General features: G+C 45.1%; 1 protein-coding gene across 2 annotated transcripts; it reads right to left on the bottom strand.

Annotated features, from left to right (window-relative positions):
• Window positions 1-2094: 2094 nt before the first annotated feature.
• Window positions 2095-24241, bottom strand: LOC311145254 (solute carrier family 35 member F4-like; the record flags this gene model as incomplete). 2 transcript variants are annotated; one of them, XM_084181488.1, is made up of 7 exons in its annotated part: window positions 2095-2336; window positions 3192-3281; window positions 3365-3557; window positions 3666-3791; window positions 3924-4143; window positions 4685-4985; window positions 24040-24241. In XM_084181488.1, 7 exons carry the CDS (start codon window positions 24239-24241, stop codon window positions 2095-2097), a joined length of 1374 nt encoding a protein of 457 aa, XP_084037614.1. The 2 variants fall into 2 exon arrangements, with proteins under 2 accessions (XP_084037614.1, XP_084037615.1); XM_084181489.1 differs by lacking the exon at window positions 24040-24241 and adding an exon at window positions 9691-9766.
• Window positions 24242-25081: the final 840 nt, after the last annotated feature.

Here is a 25081-nt window from a genome sequence, read left to right as displayed (position 1 = left end):
ATGACAACGTGAAAACATGTTTTTAGACATTTTTGCAAATGTATTGAAAATTAAATACAGAAATATCTAATTTACAGAAGTATTCACACCCCTGAATCAATACTTTGTAGAAGCACCTTTGGCAGCGATTACAGCTGTGACACTTTCTGGGTAAGTCTCTAAGAGCTTTCCACACCCATAATTATTTTCGAAATTCTTCAAGCTCTGTCAAATTGGTTATTGGTCATTGCTCGACAACCATTTTCATGTCTTGTCATAGATTTTCAAGTAGATTTAAGTGAAAACTGTAACTTGGCCACTCAAGAACATTAACTGTCTTCTTGGTAAGAAACTCCAGTGTATATTTGGCCTTGTGTTTTAGGTTATTGTCCTGCTGAAAAGGTGAATTCATCTCCCAGTGTCTGGTGGAAAGCAGACTGATCCAGGTTTTCCTCTAGAATTTTCCTGTGCTTAGCTCCATTCCATTTATTTGTTATCCTGGAAAACTCCCCAGTCCTTAACGACTGCAAGCATACCCATAACATGATGCAGCCACCACTTGAAAATATGGAGAGTGGTACTCAGTAATGTGTTGCATTGGATTTGCCCCAAACATAACACTTTGTATTCAGGACAAAAAGTTAATTGCTTTGCCACATTTTTTGCAGTATTACTTTAGGGCCTTGTTGCAAACAGGATGCATGTTTTGGAATATTTTTATTATTTTCAATCTGTCAATTAGATTACTATTGTGGAGTAACTATAATGTTGATCCTTCCTCAGTTTTCTCCAATCACAGCCATTAAACTCTGTTTTAAAGTCACAATTGGCCTCATGATGAAATCCCTGAGCTGTTTCTTTCCTCTCCGGAAACTGAGTTAGGAAGGACGCCTGTATCTTTATAGTGACTGGGTGTATTGATACACCATCCAAAGTGTAATTAATAACTTCATCATTATCAAAGGGATATTTATTGCCTGCTTTTTTTTTTTTTTTACCCATCTACCTTCTTTGCGAGGCATTGGAAAACCTCCCAGGTCTTTGTGGTTGAATCTGTGTTTGAAATTCACTACTCGACTGAGGGACCTTACAGATAATTGTATGTGTGGGGTGCAGAGATTAGGTAGTCATTCAAAAATAATGTTAAATACTATTATTGCACACAGAGTGAGTCCATGCAACTTATTATGTGACTTGTTTAAGCACATTTTTACTCCTGAACTTATTTAGGCCTACCATAACAAAGGGGTTGAATACTTATTGACTCAAGACATTTCAGCTTTTCATTTTCAATTAATTTGTAAAAAATTCTAAACTTTGACATTATGGGGTATTGTGTGTAGGCTAGTGACATTATTTTTTTTACATGTAATTAAATTCAGGGTGTAACACAACAAAATGTGGAAAAAGTCAAGGGGTGTGAATACTTTCTAAAGGAACTGTATTTCCCAACCCATTCCTGTACATAATACTATATAAGAAGTAAAATGTAAATACTATATTGATACACCTCTGAGTAAATTCAATAAATACATATAAGATTGAGCCAAACTGGCCCTTTCAATATTTATATTCACAGAATACAGTCCGTGGAGCAGGTTCAAGGTTGGGTTTACCTGGTCTAGGGCAGTGTTTCACAACTCCGGTCCTTCAGTGCCCCCAACAGCACACATTTTTGTTGAAGCCCCGGACAAAAACAACTGATTCAACTTGGCAAGGGCTAGATGATTAGATGTGCTTGTCCGGGGCCACAACACAAATATGTACTGTTGGGGGTACTGGAGGACCGGAGTTGGGAAACACTGGTCTAGGGGCGTGTGACGGGCAAGAATGGGCGTGGCAAGGAGTTCAAGAAAGTAAATAACACTTTCCAACTTTCTGCTCAGCAAACTCAGCAGTAAATGTTCTCTTTTCACTCCCCAGTAGTTCCTGGGGAAAGTGACAGAGCTTTGATAGTTTCTCTCAGTCCTAGATACACTTCCTGTTCTCCTGATTTTGGACTTCCTGGTCTGTAGTCAGCACCAGAGTAATCTCGCCACGCTTCCCTGATGGGACATGTAGAAACGTGCGAGGATGGGGGTTGGTGATGGGATGGGGCAGTGGAGGATCATGGGATCATGCCATAGGGATTGAGACTGTGCCATTGGCTCGGCTGCGGCTGCGTGTGTGGATGCTGGACTCGGTCAGCTCCTCGCCATGCTCCTCAGACTTCTTGTCTGCGAAGGCGGCGAGGAAGCGCAGAGTGACGGAGTCCCACTCCTCAGGAAGCAGCAGCAGCAGGAAGCCCAGGCAGATGATGCAAGTGGCAGCCAGACGCACCACACTGAAGATAACCTCATGTTTCAACACATCTACCGCTACGGAGGGGGGAGGGAGGGAGAGTGGGAGAGAGAGAGGGAGGGAAGGAGGGGAAGGAAGGAGGTAGGGGGGACAGAGAGATAAACATAGCTAACAATGCAGCTTACAATCAGCACAAAATGGCCAATACATTTTCTCTCTGCTCTATTGGCCTACACTCTTAGAAAAAAAGGTGCTATCTAGAACCAAAAAGGGTTATTCGGCTATCCCCATAGGAGAACCCTTTGAATAACCCCCTTTGGTTCCAGATATAACCCTTTTGGTTCTAGGTAGAACTCATTTGGGTTCCATGTAGAACCCTTTCCACAGAGGGTTCTATATGGAACCCAAAAGAGTTCTACCTGGAACCAAAAAAGGTTATCCTATAGGGACAGCCGCAGAACCCTTTTAGAAGCCTTTTTTCTAAGAGTGTAGACCCCTGCACCGCGCCAAGCTGTCGTAACCCACTGACCTTCATACAGGCCTCTGTGGTTAAGGAAAATAACTAGTCTGCAGGCATTTATTGTTGCCTTAGACACCTAATCCTCCCTTAGTGAGGGATAGTTGCTGTGTCTGTGTGAAGGCACATTGATGATTGGGTTTCCGAGGTGAGAGAGTCAGACTTGCTGTGTAATCTTTTTGCTGAGGGGGCCTTAAGTGCTGACCTCTGGATACAATACCTCTGCATGCACTAGAATAAAGAGGCCTTAACACACATTTCAGAGATGATACAGACATTCAACATTTGCGCATTATAAAGATGATGAAGAAAATAACCAGTTAGTTTATTTACAAAAGTCAATGTCAGTATAAACTTTACTTCATCCACACTCACGGATGCACGTACACACACGCACACACAAACAGACACATACCTGCATTTCCGGGCACACTGAGCAGTGTCCCTATAGAGATGAGGATGGGGTACGTAAGCACCACACCAACATTAACCAGGATATTGAACACTGGAAGAGAAATGACAATGTTAACCCAAATATCTTTCCAAGTAAGAAAAAATGGTGTGTGTCTCCCATAGGTGTCCACTCACCCAGCCAGAGCCCGGCCAGGCCACACAGGTATCCCCAGGGCAGCAAGGACAGAGAGCCCCAGTGCTCCACTTTGGTGAAGTAGAGGATGAGGGGGATGAAGGAGATGAAGATAAGATTGAAGACGCCCATGGTGGAAAGGAAGTGAGCCACCTCACCCAGGTTGGCACTGCCCAGGAACATCTTAAACAGCACCTGCAGCAGAGGAAACAATGTCCAAGTATGTTTTACTGATGGAACTTTGTGTAAAACTAATTGAAAATACTAAGAATTTCAGTAAACAGACATGCTTAGTAAACAAACCTTGTAGAGAGCCGATGTGGAGGCAGAGCCCACAGCCAAGGCCACGCCTATGATGGAGTCCCCATGGAAACCATCTGCGTATGCCATCATGACGATGCCTGTGATGGCCATTATGGCTGCCACAATCTGCAGGTAGGGATGAGGGAGGTAAACCAATCAACCTTAATACTTGTGCCTACTGTCCCACTCCCCTGTATGATTCATTGGGTAGCTGTGTGACTAAGCCCAATGAAGTAATAGTAGTGGTAGAGTACTGACCCGTACACCCATGAAGCGGTCCTTCAGGACGATCCAGGACAGCAGGAAGACGAAGGCCTTGTGGCAGCAGTAGAGGGCTGAGACGTCGGTGGCGGTCAGCTTCCTCAGGGCCAGCAGGTACAGGTAGTTAGTCAGGGTCCACAGGATGGAGAAGGGGGCTGTCCTCTTCAGGAACAGCTTAAGGGTCATCCCATCTTCCCCGAAAAGCCTGCTGCACTCTCTGACAAATAGAATTATAGAGAGGAAATGGAGGATAGAGCAATGGGAGAGGCTATTTACTTCTAAAAATGGTTGTTGTTGGTAAGAGCACTTATCAAAGGGATTAGTTCTAGGTCTATTCCCATTACTAAATGTAAGAGTGGGAATCCAAAAACTTTGGATGGAAGTCAAAACTGTTCAGGTAAATTAGATAATTTTTGTTGTTTTTTTCCAGCCGCTTAATTGAAATATGCAGACATCACCATTACTTCAATGGCCATTTCTCCTGGTTGCGGTCAATATCCCCATTCACACGCCTGAGTGCCAATGGTAATTAGAGGAGGGATGTGTCATATAAACAACGTCTCACTGAGCACTGGAGGAGATCAAAGCCACTGAATACTGAACAAACAGCATTTTACAAATCTTATAATGGCTGTAGCTCCCATAAACACTTCTGGGTGTCACCACTGATTCAATACCCTCCATATAGTCTATGTAGTCTATGGCTTCTCAAAGAGAAATATATGTATATGCCCTTCCCCACTGTCATAATAAATCACCTGAATCTCTGTATAGGCGTCTGCTTGTCCCGGGTGGTGACCACATGGCCTCCGTAGTACAGAGGGAAGAGGAGGATGTTCCAGTTGGTGCTGAACCAGGAGACAAAGAAGGGACAGGAGAAGGACTTGAAGGTGAGCTGGACCAGCTGAGTGGTGCCCACCCAAGAGGAGGAGACACATAGGACCAATAGGATGCCCCCCAGCACCTTCAGCACTGTGTTAGCACACGTCTGGTACGATGTCCCCTCTCCACTGGCCTCACTGCCTGGTGTGTCCGCACGAGACTCAGAACCCTCCTCTCCTGTGGGGGGAAAGCACATGCTGTTGAACTATGTAGGGGATAGGGTTATTGATGTAGGCATGTGACACTGTGAGAGGCATGGGCGTAGGTGTGGCTGAAGAGTAATTGCTTCAGCACCACGGACAGTGGAACTGGCTTCAGCACCACGGACAGTGGAACTGGCTTCAGCACCATGGACAGTTGAATGGCTTTAGAATCATGGACAGTGGAACTGGCTTCAGCCCCATTGACAGTTGAATGGCTTAAGCACCATCGACAGTGGAACTGGGTTCATGACCATGGACAGTGGAACTGGCTTTAGAACCATGGACAGTGGAACTGGCTTCAGCACCATAGACAGCTGAATGGCTTTAGCACCATGGACAGCTGAATGGCTTCAGCACCATGGACAGTGGTATTTGCCCAGCACAGTGGACAAGGCATATGCGTGGGTTTTTAATATTTGTGTTTCCAGTGTGTGGTTGTTGATGACAGTACACAACTAGTACATGTGTACCACTTGAGTAGCCATTGGCATGAGAGATTCATGACATGCAATTGTGTAATACAGCTGTCTCTGACCCTCTTTTCATCAACAGACACAATCAATTAGAATGTTCAGTTTTCACAATAAAACACTTAGCACTTGAGAATAAAGCTGATGTGGAATAGTTTTCACAAATACATTTACAGTGGATTGTTCCATAGGCCAATGGGTTCCATGCTCCATTCTTTGACACTATCCTGGCTGCCTCGCTGAGGTAAGCAAGCAAGAATTGATCATTCGTCCTTAGTGAGCAGTCAATCCCCCAGTTTGAATTACCTTAGTATGGTGGTTGCTGGTTGCCCATGTCAGAAATAGCACCGTAAAGTCATGATATAGCACAGTGGATACGGTCCTAACATAGACATGTAGTCAGACGTGCACAGAAACCTGACGCCCAAAAAACGATCCACAATATGGATGTGTCAGCCCAATCACGTGACATCCGTCTAGAAAGACATGACAACCTTGTCAATTGTGGCAGCCTCCTGTTTCTTATCATGCTTTCTATCACTATCTAAAGAAACTACAGGATTGATACAGTAGGTCAGATTTCTGACTATTGAGGAATAAGACTTTTCAAAAACACCTTTACAGCACTGAGCAAGATCTTCCACTAGGAAGTCAGCACTGAGCAAGATCTTCCACTTTCCCTTGTGGACATAGCAGGGCAACTACGGCAGACTCCTGACATCTTTACAACCGCAAGAAAACATTGTTAAAAGGTTAGCAGACCTGCCTTTTTGTTTTTGCTTGCGACTGTAAAGAGAATAGATTAGCAAAGCTCTGAGTGTGCATTTCTGCATTCAGTGGCTTCAGTGCAGACTGGGTGGTATTTGGACTGGTGCAGTGTGCGTAGGGAGACTGGGAGCAAGGAGAACCCTAAAACTAACTGTGAGCACACACATCAAACCCACTACAACAGACAACCAGGAATTGAAAACAGAAATGTAAGGACTTATATTGAATGTTATTCCTTGCAGCAGTCATTTTGCAGTCAAAGCAGAATAATGTTGGGGGGTGCACTGCCTTAATGGATTGCGGGACTGAATGCCTTCTGGGTCATTGCTTACTTGCTGTAGTGTGTGTGTGTGTGGTTTGTGTATGTGTCACTGAGATGATGTGAGGGCGTTTCCGGACTGAGTTAGGATCCGATATATAACCCTCCAGAGCACGATCAATTTACACCAGGGCAGGAATAAAATATGACATGTGCTGGGTGTTTGCTGCTCACTTTCAGCTTGCTGGTTCAGCACTATGGGCTCAGCCCTGCCATTTCCACCATGGCTATAGACATTACATTACAATAAAGCAGGAAGTAGCAGCCTCTCTCTCTCTCCCCCCTCTACTCAGAGCTCTAAGGAGGAGCATTAGCAGTGCTCAAAGCAATATGAGTACAATCAGTGCCTCAAAGGTATCCAATAAAACCCCTAACGTGCACCACTAGGTATCGACCCTCTGCTCCCAGAGAGAAAACGAACCTTTGGTTCAGAGCAGTCTTCCGTTCCAAAATAAAAATCCAGCTCAAAACTATAAAAGTGTGCCACTGAGATTCATACCTTGACTCTTCCCCTTAGGTTCTCTAAATCAGAAAGCAGTGTGTAATGGATTGGAATATGTATGAGATGAAACTCTTTCAAATCCGTTTTGATTGAAAGAGAACAAGGGTAACATTAATTGCTGGCTTAAAATGTCATAGATGCTTAAGAGTGTGTGTGCTGGGTTCTGTAAAACTTGAAAGCCTTAGAAGTAGGAGAAAAGACTTCAGCAGCACACCCAGAAAGACACTTTATGCTGTCTGACCCAAAGATACAATAATGCTGCTATTCAGTACCCATGCTAAGGTGTGGGCAGAAACGTCATGATGACAAACCTAACAGTAACAGCATTGAAAAGCATTCATACACCTACAGTTCGTACATAATATTAGGTGAGCATTGCATCTCTCCAAAAAGTGCCTTTCCAGAGGAACGAAAAGACAATGCTGGCCAAACACACATTATGAAGACAAACAATGCATGAGAATCAGTTCCAGTCTATGTTGTTTGACTTCTTTCTTCAAATGATCATTTTGATAGGGAAACTGTATCTGTCACACTGAGGTTACTGTGACAACTTTCACTGGCATTTGGAGCAATTTGGCTTGGGATCTTGGCGTGTAGTGGTGAGTTTAATAATGTAGAGTTTTATATTGGATGAAAGTGTCATCTCCAATACATCCATGAAATGCAAAACTTGGCACTTAAATGTTTTATCGATTTGTATGCCTTAAAACTAAAGATTGATGACATGTTTTATCTCACTTTGTCCCAGATGGGGACAGACAGATATACCTTCAGCGGAGAAAGGGAGACAATCAAGAACTGCATGGTTTAAAAGCAGAAGTATAGATGTTGTACGCTAAGTTACATTTCTTTGTCCTCCTCCCATTGACCATTCAAAGACCATGCCCATACTGACAGGACCTAATTCACTGTACAGTACTGTAGTGGGTGCTGGGTGCAGAGAGTGACACATTGTAGGCTTGTTAGCATCCTGTTTCCCCAGGCAAATGCACCATGCTCTGATCCATTGCCAGGATGTGGATATTAAAACAAAACTATCATTCCACATTCCACCTCATTAATGCTGAATTATTGGCTACATTTGAGCTCCTGTAAACAGACTGCAATATTGTCTGCTGATGGTGCTATAAAAAGTTAAACTACAATACAGTAGGGCACAGCAAATAATAGCATAACACAAACTAAGGTATCTCACACACTGTAGTCTAGACACCTGAGAGCATCATATGGCTGAGGTCTTGCAAAGGACAGGAATATCTTTACGCACTGCTGCTTAGTAGACCTTTACCTAGTAGGTACCTATATACAGCCAGTTACCTATACTGTATTAAGCCCCAAGCTATTATTTGAGTTGACTCATAAGCAAAGGTGTGAAATACAAACTCCCATTAAGAGAACATATACAGTATATGCTGACAACGTGGCGCATTCCAATCCATGACAGAGGAAGGGTGTCGGAGACAGTGATGGATAAACTAGTGCTGAATCTAATAGATGGCTAGTAGTTCACATGAATGTTCCTGCAGGGGTATACAGAGGTCAGGCAATGCATATAGTCCATACCAGGTGAGAATAAAATACATGGTTTAATTGAGGATTAAGATTAAGTGTATATTTTGTTAATCTCTGGAAAATAGATACAAAGGCAATGGATGATATCTTAAAGCCTTAGAGACAGGACATTGTATGGCTGTGGAGAGAACAGTCCCATTTAAATGACAAGGTACCCATGTCCCTCTCTAAATGGGTTTTGCCTAAAACTAATCACATGCAAGACAAGTAAGAAAGAAAGAACAGATGTGAGAGCCTGTTTGGGTATGGCAACATGAGTGGTAAGGCACAAAATACAACTTGAACACAACTAAACATATGCTTTGATACCAGAGTCCCTGTCGATAAATTCTGTATCCCCTCCCAAAGAGTGGTAAAGAGCAAAGGCATGAATGTTTCTCATAGTTATGTAAAACAGTCATTCAAGTGAAAGTATTTAAATAATCCTAACAGTTGATTGGTAATATAAGCATTAATCTGATTGTGTATGATTGTGAATAGTCACAAGATAATGAAGAACATTATAGTCTACTTGATAACTATATTTTCAAGCCCTTCTGACATTTCATAGACTTAATGAGGAGCCCAGTCTGTGGAAGGCACAGTCTGTTCCCTTTACATAATCATAGAAAGCCCAGAGCAACACAATTATACTAAGACTGGACACATCCAAATTTGTTTTAGCTACCTTAACTCTCTCCCCCTCCCTCTCTCTTTCTTTCTCTACCTCTCTCATATTCTGCCCTTTGGGGTTGATTTTAATGAACAATGTAATGACCACATTACACCAAGGCCTCCACAAACATACTAATATGGAAAAACAGCTAAACTGCCATAGTTGTTTAGCCATAGGCATTAACAATGCATAAAGATATTGTAATCTCTCCACACATATCCTCGCTCTTATAGAAGGGTTTGATGAGTTGCCAATGCTGCCCATCTTAGACACACAGACACGCACACATACGCAAAACCCACAAACGTACACACACGTCCCAGACATGGCGCCTAGGGCCAGACTTCGTCCCTTCTCCCCCGTCTCCTACCCCCAGTCTGGTGTCTTTACCTTCGGAGATGGGGCAGGTGAGGACCTGGGAGCTGTAGGAGCTGAGAGGAGCCACTCTGGCCGAGTGCTTCTTCATCCTCCACTAGAGGCAGAGCCAACAGTCCCTCCCTGGGATGTGTGTGTGTTGTCTGTCTGCCTGGACTGCTGCTACATTCAGCAGCTCCTCCTGCAATCCCTCTGCATCCCCAGGCTCCTGGCTCCTCCACAGGCGGCTTGCTATAGCTCTCTATCCGTCTCTTCTTTCTAAATGTATATTGATGTTTATATCTTCTTATATCTCCTTCTTTCTCAATCAGTTGAGCTGACTCCCTCACTGTTTCTTACTCAGATGCTCTCTCTCTTTCTCTCAGTGCTGGAGCTCAGTAGAAGTGCTGTGGAGTGGAGACTACTGTTGCACTGTCTCCAAGGGAGACTGAGATTCAAGTGTGGGGCACCGTGCAATCACTCCCTTCATCTCTTTCCTGTCGTTCCCCCTCCTCCTCCCTTGCATTCCCCTCCTCTTGGTTTGCTCCGCAAATCAGCTGCTTTGTTTGGAAGGTAACCAAGCAGCCCCAGCTAATTATGCTGTGTTAGCTGCTTCTCTCTCTCTCTCTCTCTCTCTCTCTCTCTCTCTCTCTCTCTCTCTCTCTCTCTCTCTCTCTCTCTCTCTCCTCTGCTGGCACTTCTCCCCTACTTCACTACTCCTTCAGTCTTAGATTATATATAGAGGTCCTGTCCTGTTGTCTGCGCCACTGCAACATGATTGAATTAAACTGAGACAGGGAAGGGACTTACCTAAGTCCCCCCACCACCCCTAACTCCCCACTACACCTCACGACATGGAGATCTGCTGCAGTAGGATCTGGATGAGAAAGAGAAGCGAGACTGGCTGCACATCCTCTCTCCAACACCCACACATCCAGCCCACTTCATGGTGCTCTGTCATGCCAGCAGAAAGGGGGCTGGAGAGAGCATGGACCAGACACAAAGAATGTAGCTCCTACAAGGTACAGTATAATAATAGGGAAGAACAGGGTATCATTCAGAACTCTTTTTCAAAGGGTTTACTCCCTGTTCATGCTATTGTTTTTGATTGAGGAGTGCCCACTGTCTTAGTAAAAATGTATGCACACATGACTGTAAGTGGCTTTGGATAAAAGCGTCTGCTAAATGGCATATTATTATTATTATTATTATTATTATTATATTATCCTGCACAGGAGAGGGGAAACCACTTGTAGGTTTCCCAGTATGCCCCAGCAGAGGCGTGATGTCACGTTCGCCGAAAGGATTGGACCAATGCGCAGCGTGGAATGCGAACATACTTTATTATATATTCACCACACGAACAAAAACAACAAAACGATACGTGAAGTCCTTGGTAACAAACACAACCCAACACGGAACAAGATCCCACAATACACTGTGCCAAACAGGCTGCCTAAGTATGGTTCCCAATCAGAGACAACAAGCAACAGCTGATTCTCGTTGCCTCTGATTGAGAACCACCCCGGCCAACATAGATACACATGAACTGAAACTGAAACAAAGAACACAAAACATAGACTCTACACACCCTGGCTCAACATAAAAGAGTCCCTAGAGCCAGGGCGTGACAGTACCCCCCCCCCAAAGGCGCGGACTGCGACCGCGCCAAACCTAAACCGAATAGGGGAGGGCCGGGTGGGCATTCCTCCTCGGAGGCGAATCCGGCTCCGGGCGTGACCACCACCCTCTAATAACCCCCCCGTAGTGCCCCTGGTCTGGTCCCGCTGGCTGGAGCTGGACCGGACATCGGTGGAGCGGATTGCTTAGGCTCCGGTGTGGAGCAGCTGACCGGTACCTGACCAGGCACCGGTGAAACGGGCACGGGCTGTGCCGGACTGATGACGCGCACCACAGGCTTGGTGCGTCGAGCAGGAATGGGCCGGACCGGGCTGACGACGCGCACCCCTGGCTTGGTGCGGGGAGCAGGAACGGGCCGGACCGGGCTGACGATGCGCACCACAGGCTTGGTGCGGGGAGCAGGAATGGGCCGGACCGAGCTGACGACGCGCACCCCTGGCTTGGTGCGGGGAGCAGGAACGGGCCGGACCGGGCTGACGATGCGCACCACAGGCTTGGTGCGGGGAGCAGGAACGGGCCGGGCCGGGCTGACGACGCGCACCACTGACTTGGTGCGGGGAGCAGGAACGGGCCGGGCCGGGCTGACGACGCGCACCACTGACTTGGTGCGGGGAGCAGGAATGGGCCGGACCGGGCTGACGATGCGCACCACAGGCTTGGTGCGGGGAGCAGGAATGGGCCGGACCGAGCTGACGACGCGCACCCCTGGCTTGGTGCGGGGAGCAGGAACGGGCCGGACCGGGCTGACGATGCGCACCACAGGCTTGGTGCGGGGAGCAGGAACGGGCCGGGCCGGGCTGACGACGCGCACCACTGACTTGGTGCGGGGAGCAGGAACGGGCCGGGCCGGGCTGACGACGCGCACCACTGACTTGGTGCGGGGAGCAGGAATGGGCCGGACCGGGCTGACGACGCGCACCCCTGGCTTGGTGCGGGGAGCAGGAACGGGCCGGGCCGGGCTGACGACGCGCACCACTGACTTGGTGCGGGGAGCAGGAACGGGCCGGGCCGGGCTGACGACGCGCACCACTGACTTGGTGCGGGGAGCAGGAATGGGCCGGACCGGGCTGACGACGCGCACCCCTGGCTTGGTGCGGGGAGCAGGAACGGGCCGGGCCGGGCTGGCGACGCACACCATAGGCTTGGTGCGGGTAGCAGGAACAGGCCGGGCCGGGCTGGCGACGCGCACCATTGGCTTGGTGCGGGGAGCAGGAACAGGCCGGGCCGGGCTGGCGACGCGCACCATAGGCTTGGTGCGGGGAGCAGGAACAGGCCGGGCCGGGCTGGCGACGCGCACCATTGGCTTGGTGCGGGGAGCAGGAACAGGCCGGGCCGGGCTGGCGACGCGCACCATTGGCTTGGTGCGGGGAGCAGGAACAGGCCGGGCCGGGCTGGCGACGCACACCATAGGCTTGGTGCGGGGAGCAGGAACAGGCCGGGCCGGGCTGGCGACGCGCACCATTGGCTTGGTGCGGGGAGCAGGAACAGGCCGGGCCGGGCTGGCGACGCGCACCATAGGCTTGGTGCGGGGAGCAGGAACAGGCCGGGCCGGGCTGGCGACGCGCACCATTGGCTTGGTGCGAGGGGCAGGAACAGGCCGGGTCGGGCTGGCGACACGCACCATAGGCTTGGTGTGAGGGGCAGGAACAGGCCGGACCGGGCTGGCGACGCGCATCACAGGCTTGGTGCGTGGGACAGGAACAGGCCGGACCGCACTGGGAACACACACCACTGGCCTTATACGGGGATCAGGAACGGGCCGTGCCTCTACACTTTCCCTCCCTCTAATCACCAATGGCTCCCGTAACCCGGTGGCCTTCTCTCCTAGTCCACAAACTCGCCCCTTATCTGCCTCCAGCAGCCCCGTCGTCCATGCCATGTGCCCCCCCCCTAAAAATGTCTTGGGGTTGCCTCTCGCCTGTCCGACGACGACACTGTTGGCGCCGTACCTCCTCTCTCGCCAAGGCTTTAACCTTTGCCCATGGTCCTCTGCCCTCGAACATGTCCTCCCAGGACCACCATTGGCCCACCTGGGCCATCGCCAACTTCTCCATCTCCTTACCCGGCGTTAGCTCCGAAACACGCTGCTTGGTCCAGTATTGGTGGGATCTTCTGTCACGATCGTCAAAAGGATTGGACCAATGCGCAGCGTGGAATGCAAACATACTTTATTATATATTCACCACACGAACAAAAACAACAAAACGAAACGTGAAGTCCTTGGTAACAAACACAACCCAACACGGAACAAGATCCCACAATACACTGTGCCAAACAGGCTGCCTAAGTATGGTTCCCAATCAGAGACAACAAGCAACAGCTGATTCTCGTTGCCTCTGATTGAGAACCACCCCGGCCAACATAGATACACATGAACTAGAAACTGAAACAAAGAACACAAAACATAGACTCTACACACCCTGGCTCAACATAAAAGAGTCCCTAGAGCCAGGGTGTGACACGTGAGCTCAGGGCATAACCAGCTAGCACATTTGGTTCCTTGGAATTTGTGGGAACGTACATTTTTTGTTTCCCATTGGTTCTGTGAATGAAGCCAAATGTTTCCTGACCGTTAAAAATGAAACAAATTGCCTGTTCTGGGAACGTTTTTTTTTTAGGTTGCAGGGAGGTTCTGAGAACGTTTTACTCTGGTTCCTTTAAATTTTTCCTGGGAGGTTTTATTAACGGAAATAATAGGTTATTTGGAGGTTTGTGAATAAGTTCCTAATACTTTCACTGAATGTTTCAATTAGACTTTTAATACCCCTGCTAGCTTATTTTGGGTTCCTTTTTTTCTTCTTTTTTCTAAGCACAGATATGACACATGGAAATGAATTTCCTTATGCATTAATCATGCAAACATTTATTTTTTATTTTGACACAGCATTAGTGATTTAGAACCTAGAATCTTCTGTTCTCTATCCATGGAATTAGTCCACTTGCTCCACCAGGATGGCACTGGCATGCCATGTTTTTTTATGCATACAAAGCTGTTCATTTTAGTCTATTCAAATGGACCCCATTTCAAAAGAAACAAGCACCCATTAAGAATACACTTAACAAGATAGAGGATAGCGAGAGTTTTGCTAATGCCGAAAACGTAATGTACATGTTTTTAAACAACATTCTTAGTACGTTTTCTGAACATTACTAAAGTTTTCTTGTGGTTTTAATGGAATGTTTTCTTAATGTTCTAGGAATAATTTGAGAACATGACTTTAAATAGAACCATTGGGAAACCTGTAGGAAACGTTATCTGAAGTACTGAAATTCCCACAAAATAATTGTTGTTTCTTAACATTCTCTGAACTATTTGAGAACATTCCCAATGTCAAACCAGTTAGATAACGTTCCTAGAACATTACCAAAATTGAAAGCAAATGTAACAATGTTTGAACTGTTAGGAAACGTTTTGTTAAAGTAATGAAATTCCAAGAATAATAATAATATGCCATTTAGCAGACGCTTTTATCCAAAGCGACTTACAGTCATGCGTGCATACATTTTTGTGTATGGGTGGTCCCGGGGATCGAACCCACTACCTTGGCGTTACAAGCGCCGTGCTCTACCAGCTGAGCTACAGAGGACCACATTGTTTTGTCAAGTTCCTTAAATGTACTGAGAATGTTCCAAAGCCAAGCAACTATCTTGCACCATTCCCAGAAAGTTGTGGGAAGGTTGTATGCAAAATAACCATAGGACAACCACGCTCTCACCAAACTCTAAGAAACATATGGTTCTCATAACGTTATGTGCTAACTGGACCATGGGAGTGTGGTCAAGAGTTTCCGTCTCACATTGCCCTCCCTCCCTGTCATCCTGCCTCTGTCTGCGGTTTTCACAATCAAAGGTTCTAATGGGCCTCGCCGTCCTGTCGGCCTACATCAATAGCATACAACAGCATCAATGCGGTGAGACACAGAGCAGAGGGTCAGCTGCCTGTATAATCTTAGTATATCCCCCACCCTGCTTACTCTCACGCCAGAAAAATCAATCCAAGGCAAGCCGGCCGGGGAACATAGCCGTGGGAAGAAGGGGTGTTGAGGGGGATGCAGCACCCCCTGCTAATTTTATTTTGTATTTTTATCACAAATGTAGCACACTGTATGAGCGGACCAAAATATAAAACATTCTCAGCACCCCCCGCGAGGGAGTGACAGCAATATTTCACCAGAGATATGAACAACAGTACAGTGAACCTGTGCTGCAGCACCTAGACTTAAAAATAGCCCTGCCTAACCACAGTGGAGCCAGCAGCTAGACAGGGAGGGAAAAGAAAGGTAGCTAGTCAGCACATTTGGCCCAAGGATGCTAATCACTGAGAGCTTAGGGGATTGACATAAGGCACGGATATTGACATAGAGCACGGACATGGTATGGAGACTATATTATGAAGCCCCTAAATAAGATCTGGTGCAACCAATTACCTTCAGAAGTCACATAATTAGTTAAATAAAGTCCACCTGTGTGCAATCTAAGTGTCACATGACCTCAGCATATATACACCTGTTCTGAAAGGCCCCAGAGTCTGCAACACCACTAAGCAAGGGGCACCACCAAGCAAGCGGCACCATGAAGACCAAGGAGCTCTCCAAACAGGTCAGGGACAAAGTTGTGGAGAAGTACAGATCAGGGTTGGGTTATAAAAAAATATCCGGAACTTTAACATCCCACGGAGCACCATTAAATCCATTATTAAAAAATTGAAAGAATATGGCACCACAACAAACCTGCCAAGAGAGGGCCACCCACCAAAACTCACAGACCAGGCAAGGAGGGCATTAATCAGAGAGGCAACAAAGAGAACAAAAATAACCCTGAAGGAGCTGCAAAGCTCCACAGCGGAGATTGGAGTATCTGTCCATAGGACCACTTTAAGCCGTACACTCCACAGAGCTGGGCTTTACGGAAGAGTGGCCAGAAAAAAGCCATTGCTTAAAGAAAAAAATAAACAAACACATTTGGTGTTCGCCAAAAGGCATGTGGGAGACTACCCACCATATGGAAGAAGGTACTGGTCAGATGAGACTAAAATCAAGCTTTTTGGCCATCAAGGAAAACACTAGGTCTGGCGCAAACCCAACACCTCTCATCACCCCGAGAACACCCTCCCCACAGTGAAGCATGGTGGTGGCAGCATCATGCTGTGGGGATGTTTTTCATCTGCAGGGACTGGGAAACTGGTCAGAATTGAAGGAATTATGGATGGGGCTAAATACAGGGAAATTCTTGAGGGAAACCGGTTTCAGTCTTCCAGAGATTTGAGACTGGGACGGAGGTTCACCTTCCAGCAGGACAATGACCCTAAGCATACTGCTAAAGCAACACTTGAGTGGTTTAAGGGGAAACATTTAAATGTCTTGGAATGGCCTAGTCAAAGCCCAGACCTCAATCCAATTGAGAATCTGTGGTATGATTGCTGCACACCAGCGGAATCCATCCAACTTGAAGGAGCTGGAGCAGTTTTGCCTTGAAGAATGGGCATAAATCCCAGTGGCTAGATGTGCCAAGCTTATAGAGACATACCCCAAGAGACTTGCAGCTGTAATTGCTGCAAAAGGTGGCTCTACAAAGTATTGACTTTGGGGAGGGGGGGGGGGTGAATAGTTATGCACGCTCAAGTTCAGATTTTTTTGTCTTATTTCTTGTTTATTTCACAATAAAAAATATTTTGCATCTTCAAAGTGGTAGGCATGTTGTGTAAATCAAATGCCATAAACCCCCCAAAAATCAATTTTAATTCCGGCTTGTAAGGCAACAAAATAGGAAAAATGCCAAGGGTGGTGAATACTTTCACAAGCCACTGTAGCAGCTGGTGAGATGGAACATCTGGTGTGACTCTCATTCCTAGTGCTGGGATAGGGTGGGCATAAGGACTGGGACAAGCCCTCTCACTCTGTGTCCCAATGACACACTTATCCACCTTATTGCCGACCAACCACATCCGCCTAGCCTCTCATCACAACCCCAGAGACCCCTGACCAGGGTTTATCCATAGCCAACACAATGCTTTTGTCGCATCTTGGACCAGGGTACAGATTCTAAAATAAACCCATCACTCCTCCATAGCAACGGTGGTGCTCCGGTGTGCTCTGGCCCGATACACTGACGCAGTCGCCCCATTCAGGCCCTTTGTCATTCAGATTAGCCCGTGTTCCTCTGCCACCGTACAGCCCTTTGTCTTTATGCATCTCTCTGTTAATCAGTACGTCTCAGAGATGAGCAGGAAAAGGACAGAGAGGTGAGAGAGGACACAGAGGAGAGCGAGGAGAGAGAGGACAGAGAGCCACTGAAATAATGTATTAGAGTAGGTGGTAGTGAAATAGTATTCTGACTAACCCATATGATTATTACAAAGGATACAATTTGCATCTATATTGTTCTCACGCATATTGAATCATTCCAGGACTATACAAAATGGTGTGAGGTTGTGAAGTTAAGATTGATGATTAAAACCATTGCCCATGGTTTTAATCGAAGATGACTAGTTTTAAGAGGAGGACATCTAGTGGGCGTTAGGGAGAGTGGCAGAGTGAGAGCATCAGTTGTGAACATTACCAACTCTTTTCTGTATGATGTTGGCGTCTACTGTGTATAAATATAACTCTGGTCATCTAGAGCACCATATGCCATACATATACCCATGTTATGTGCATTCAGTGGATCTTCTAGGGTCACTGAGGCTGTGTAAGTCACTCTGCATTAGAACCATTGATATAATGGATTTCAGCGTGGGTGCGATTTAAGGAGCGCTCCATGTTGACTTATACATGCAGGTAGTAATTAGGCTTAGTAGACCTCCAGTCACAGCTCCCCTTTTACCAGCTATAATTTCTTTGGAGGACAGAATGAGACTTCATGCTGAGGTTTAGATAGCTTAATAGACCACAAGAGGGCACTAGGAGACCAATGAGGTATATAAATCCTGGATGCTATGTATTGGCCAATGAGAGGCTTTGGAGCCACCGGTCGGCCATATAAGCACTCCCCAGAAGAAGCAGTCCTCCATAGGAATTCTACAGTATTTCAATTAAATGTTTCAAGGACAAAATTACATGTATTTAAGTATTTTGCCCTCAGAATAGCCTCAATTCGTTGGGGGCATGGACTCTACAAGGTGTCGAAAGCATTCCACAGGGATGCTGGCCCATGTTGACTTCAATGCTTCCCACCGTTGTATCAAGTTGGATGGATGTCCTTTGGGTGGTGGACCATTCTTGATACACACGGGAAACTGTTGAGAGTGAAAAACCCAGCAGCATTGCAGTTCATGCCACAAACCGGTGAGCCTGGCACCTACTATACCACGTTCAAAGGCACTTAAATATTTTGTCTTGCCCATTCACCCTCTGAAAGGCACACATACACAATTTACATTTTAGTCATTTAGCAGACACTCTTACCCAGAGCGACTAGGGTTAAGTGCCTTGCTCAATGGCACATCAACAGATTTTTCACCTAGTCGGCTCGGGGATTAGAACCAGCAACCTTTCAGTTACTGGCACAACGCTCTTAACCACTTAGCTACCTGCCGCCCCAATCAATGTCTATATTGTCTCAAGGCTTAAAAATACTTATTTAACCTGTCTCCTCCCCTTCATCTACACTGATTGAAGTGGATTTAATAAGTGACATCAATAAGGGATTATAGCTGTCACCTGGATTCACCTGTTCAGTCTATGTCATGGAAAGAGCAGAGTTCATAACGTTTTGTACATTCAGTGTATATAAATCTCTCTATGCTGGAGGGATTGGCTGTACTGAACAGGTACTATGCTGCTGTTTGGAGTGAGTTAAAGAACAGGCTGACCAGAGGAGAGAGGGGGCAACACATGGTAACCACAACCTCTAACAGTCAATCCATTAGTGGAGTAGAGATCTGGTCTTAACAGATGGTTGCATGTCCAAACTCAAGGTGGTAAATAGCTGTGCATTTCTTCCATCAGTTGAATATTCTGTGCCATAATGTTGCTAAAGTCTCAATAACACTAAGAATATGAGGTCAAACTCACTTTCAAGAATATGCAGTGTATGCAGAGTTACCTTTAATTACCTATCCTAAGCATCTAGATTCTTGTGTGAGGTTAAGTTGCCTCTAATGTTTGTGTGTTTGCTACATTGGCAAACACACAGGAGTCCTTAAACTCTTTTGAATAAATATTTCACCATTAATTTGTACAGGTTTTAACCCATTCTCAAGAGAGCTAAGGGCTAACAGTGCTATGGTGGTTCAAGAGAAAGCCCACATTCCATTAGACGCTAGTTAAAAATAGCACGCTGAAAGAGTGAGGCTTAAGTGGGACAAGGGAAAGTGAGTGCAGACACAGGCCTACATGAGGAATGTCTGAGTAAAATCTTAAATGATTAAATTGAAACATGAATGTGATTGTCTGTGTGTCTGGGGAGACTTTTAGAGCCATAAGTATCATAGAGTGCCTAGTCATACACCAGTCTCTGGAGTTTCCAAGGAGAGTTCTTATTCTAATGTCAATGTTAATGTGAGCTGCCAGCCTGGCCCGGTGCTGAGTGGCGTTGCCAGGGCCTGTCATTTCACTTCCTCTCTCCTCTGCCAGTCTGCCCAGTGGTGTGCCAGCCCAGCCAGTTCCTCTGAACAGGCCATCTCAGCACTTCACAGGCACGATACTATACACCACGAATTATAATAAATTAAACTAATGTTTGTTCAAGGGACACTGATCTGCAATTTGGCTGAGAAGGGCCAATGAGGAGTTCCCAGAATTGATCTGAGGACTTGTGCTGGGGTAAGAGACAGGGAAAAATATTTTGTACAATTTCAAAGCAACACTTCAACTTTAGTCAGTTTTGCAATTTCACAGTTATTTTATCACTTAATGTGAGCAAAACATTTGAATTTTTTGTCATATCACTACTTAACAAGTTATCACAACCACTGTGTGAACTTTAGCCAAGACCCTTTCTGAAAATGTAGTCCATGAATCTCCTTGGAGGCATATTTTAACTCACTGCAGATGGCAACAATAGCAAAACGCCAACAGAAAATGGCAAAAAATAGAATTACCCAATGGCGTTGGTAAGATCAAACTAATGTTCTATATCTGTGCTATTTTTGCTTCAACCCAACAGATGTTTTTAAATGATATGCAACATTTCAAGAGACATTTAATTCTGATTTCAAAATCTAACTAACAAATAAGTGTCAGGCAATTCTCAGACATCAACTTCATAGTGTGGAAATATACAGTATATAAAACACAGGAAAATCACATTCTTTGACTGCACTGGGCTTTTGACAGTATAAAATAAAATAATATCAATTCAGACATTCTCTTGCTATGCTGAAACTTATTTCCCATTCTGCCAGGAAAACTGATGTATGATGGACTAGAATATTTCTGTATAAGCACTTTGTCACATCTGCTGATGTAAAAAGGGCTTTATAAATACATTTGATTGAATTTGGTTGATGCACTAAAGCCTGGTGACTTGTTATTCACCCAGAGTGATAATGTGTGTGACTGACTTCCATTGTTCTTTAGGTCTGAGTAACAACTAATTAATTTAGATGAGCTTTTATATAACAGCTAGGAAATGCTAAGGAGCTTGTGTGTGACAAGTCAAATCCAATTCAGTAAGGATATTTCAGTTCAGATAAGGTATTTATGAGTATGAATCACAATAGGTTCATGGACACTGAATCAGTGATCTTTTTCTCTGACATCTTCAACAAGAGTATCAGATCTTCCTTCAATTTACTCCCACATACTGCATACTACAATGAAAGGCACAATTATAGCCTATAGGATTTCTGACCAGTATAGCATCTTATGTGAAGAATACTGGCCTTAATCTCATGAGATTTAGTTCTCTATATGCTATACATAATTGTCATTATAACCAGTCAAATGCTCTGCTGTTTCTTCTATGCAGTACATTTTGATTTGATTTTGATTTGATGTGATAGCTATTGCTGGTAGTAATTGCATTGTGGAGTGTCAAATGGTGTTATTTCTTCCTGCTGTCACTGGTAAAGGGTATGTACAGTTGAAGTCAGAAGTTTACATACACCTTAGCCAAATACATTTAAACTCAGTTTTTCACAATTCCTGACATTTACTCCTAGTACAAATTCCCTGTCTTAGGTCAGTTAGGATCACCACTAATTTTAAGAATGTGAAATGTCAGAATAATAGTAGAGATAATTATTTATTTCACATTCCCAGTGGGTCAGAAGTTTAAATACACTCAATTAGTATTTGGTAGCATTGCCTTTAAATTGTTTAACTTGGGTCAAACGTTTCGGGTAGCCTTCCACAAGCTTCCCACAATAAGTTGGGTGAATGTTGGCCCATTTCTCCTGACAGAGCTGGTGTAACTGAGTCAGGTTTGTAGGCCTCCTTGCTCGCACATGCTTTTTCAGTTCTGCCCACATATTTTCTATAGGATTGAGGTCAGGGCTTTGTGATGCCACATCTTTGGAAGAATGCTTGGGGTCATTGTCCATTTGGAAGACCCATTTGCGACCAAGCTTTAACTTCCTGACTGATGTCTTGAGATGTTGCTTCAATATATCCACATAATTTTCCTTCCTCATGATGCCATCTATTTTGTGAAGTGCACCAGTCCCTCCTGCAGCAAAGCACCCCCACAGCATGATGCTGCCACCCCCGTGCTTCACGGTTGGGATGGTGTTCTTCGGCTTGCAAGCCTTCACCTTTTTCCTCCAAACATAACGATGGTCATTATGGCCAAACAGTTCTATTTTTGTTTCATCAGACCAGAGGACATTTCTCCAAAGAGTACAATCTTTGTCCCCATCTGCAGTTGCAAACCGTAGTCTGGCTTTTTTATGGCGGTTTTCGAGCAGTGGCTTCTTCCTTGCTGAGAGGCCTTTCAGGTTATGTCGATATAGAACTCGTTTTACTGTGGATATAGATACTTTTGTACCTGTTTCCTCCAGCATCTTCACAAGGTCCTTTGCTGTTGTTCTGGGATTGATTTGCATGTTTCGCACCAAAGTACGTTCCTCTCTAGGAGACAGAACGCGTCTCCTTCCTGAGCGGTATGACGGCTGCGTGGTCCCATGGTGTTTATATTTGCGTACTATTGTTTGTATAGATGAACGTGGTACCTTCAGGCATTTGGAAATTGTTCCCAAGGATGAACCAGACTTGTGGAGGTCTACAATTTTTTTCTGAGGTCTTGGCTGATTTCTTTTGATTTTCCCATGATGTCAAGCAAAGAGGCACTGAGTTTGAAGGTAGGCTTTGAAATACATCCACAGGTACACCTCCAATTGACTCAAATGATGTCAATTGGCCTATCAGAAGATTCTAAAGCCATGACATCCTTTTCTGGAATTTTCCAAGCTGTTTAAAGGCACAGTCAACTTAGTGTATGTAAACTTCTGACCCACTGGAATTGTGATACAGTGAATTATAAGTCAAATAATCTGTCTGTAAACAATTGTTGGAAAAATTACTTGTGTCATGCACAAAGTAGATGTCCTAACCGACTTACCAAAACGATGGTTTGTTAACAAGAAATTTGTGGAGTGGTTGAAAAACAAGTTTTAATGACTCCAACCTAAGTGTATGTAAACTTCCGACTTCAACTGTATATGCTGATTTTGCCACTTTGCAGAGCTCTTAGATAGAGATCCCCTGTGAACAACCCGTATAATCAATCTCATTTAATCTCAACCCATGATTTCACCGCAGCAATCATACATTTATTGCAAATCAAAATCAATCCAATTAAGGGTAGCCCAGGCAGATTGCTTGCAGCTTCTTCTATAACTGTGAGGTGGCAAGCATCCCAATGATTGTTATATCTGCAATGCATGTACAATGCATGTACAATGCGCAATGCGGGATTAATTTTTTATCATTGTGTTTCTGTCATTTCAGAAAACATATAATGTCCTGCAGAATCAGAGTAATAGAAGCATGGGATGTTGCATGTGAGGAGAGCATTTGTCTACTATAAAATATTTATCATTTTAATAAGCTGCAAAACTATTAACATGACCAGCAACAAACAATTCAATATGCATCTAACATTTAATAGAGTGTATGTTGTCTCTTCCTCATCTAGATTGTTAAATGATCACATAAACACTACAGTTCAAATTATTTACAGTCATGGTAACAGGCACAATGGTTTGCATTGATGTTATTTGCATTGATGTCATGTCACATTATCATATTGCATTGTTTGTCTGTCTGTCTGTCTGCCTGCCTGCCTGCCTGCCTGCCTGTCTGTCTGGAACATATTCAATAGTCTCCATAACTGCAGCTGTGTCAGCCACATATCACCTTAGAATGTGGTTCCATTACTGCTCATTCCACAAACAAATGGAATTATAGGCTATACAGCACCCCTAGCTCTCAGGTAGAGAATAGAAGAATTAAAAAGAAATGCCCTCTTCTGACATTACACAACAATCAGTGATTGACAGAATTGGTTGAAAAAAAACAGTAGAAAATCACATGCCCCAACAATCACTATATTTTGTGAGTGTAGATAATGTTTTAGCCTATTCCTGCAACCCCATATAAATGGTTAACATTCATTTCATATGGGAAAGCAAAGCTTCTTCCCTGTTCTGTAATATGCTGGTCACATACAGTAAGGCTACTACCCGTGCCATTGTCTCTACCTGGATGAAGAGGAGCAATAGTGTGAAATTGACAAAGCCCTTCAGTTTTACGCTTACGTTTAGTTGACTCTTACTTTATTTTCACAACTGTTTTCATTACTTACTTCTGTGACTGGAGTAGCCCGGGTAATAACCGTAATAACCAGTGATCCGCAAAATTCTATCCTCAATGTCTTGCACACCGTTGGCCGTAACTTTAGAGGTGGCGTCCTTGTCCCCCGCTTTGCGGGGTAGGTGCGCGTTCAAAGGCTCCAGCCGAAAGCAGGGCTGGTCTCCTCCACCTTCAGCACCCTCGGTACTGATCATCGTCCAAACGGGCAGTCAGAAGGGAAGGTTTCGGGTGTTCCGCGCTCACCATGCAAAAGATAGTATCAAAGGCATCAACTAACAGCTATGGAAGGACATTCACATTGCACCACACTGTGCGCAAGGCGCGGAGGTTATTGAATTGGGAGCGTGACAGACATCGTATACCATGGGGCGTGTCACTATCGCATCTAAATTCAGTTGTAGTAGTCTTAGGCCCAATCCCAAATGGACCTAAACCCTAAACGTTATGCCCTACGCACTTGTGGAGATCTGGGAGGGTATGACAGGTGCAATCAGGGGCGTCATGCACCTTTTACTTTAGAGGGGGCACGAAGTACATGAGCATGGAGGGGAAACAGCTTTTTCCTGCAATCTAGAGCAATCTAGAGCCAATCTAGAGAGTTAATAGCCATCCCGAGTGGCGCTGTGCCACTAGAGATCCAGGTTCGAATCCAGGCTCTGTCGTAGCCGGCCGTGACCGGGAGACCCATGGGGCGGCGTACAATTGACCCAGGGTAGGGGAGGGAATGGCTGGCAGGGATGTAGCTCAGTTGGTAGAGCATGGCGTTTGCAACGCCAGGGTTGTGGGTTCGATTCCCACGGGGGGCCAGTATGGAAAAAAAAATGTGTGTATGCACTCACTAACTGTAAGTCGCTCTGGATAAGAGCATCTACTAAATTGTAATCATTATGCCTAATTCTATGTAAAAAATATACATATATTTTTTTCTGCATAGGTTGTCTAAGCATACTTCTTTACCTTTTCAATTGTCATTTTAATTAATGATGCACAATGACCATTTGAATTGAAAATAATCACAGTAAGGTACTTAATTG

Source organism: Coregonus lavaretus (genome assembly GCF_964263955.1).
Source record: "Coregonus lavaretus genome assembly, chromosome: 18".
In the NCBI taxonomy this organism is placed as follows: Eukaryota; Metazoa; Chordata; class Actinopteri; order Salmoniformes; family Salmonidae; genus Coregonus; species Coregonus lavaretus.
The sequence above is the reverse complement of the archived record's forward strand: the minus strand, read 5'-3'. Positions and strand labels throughout refer to the sequence as shown.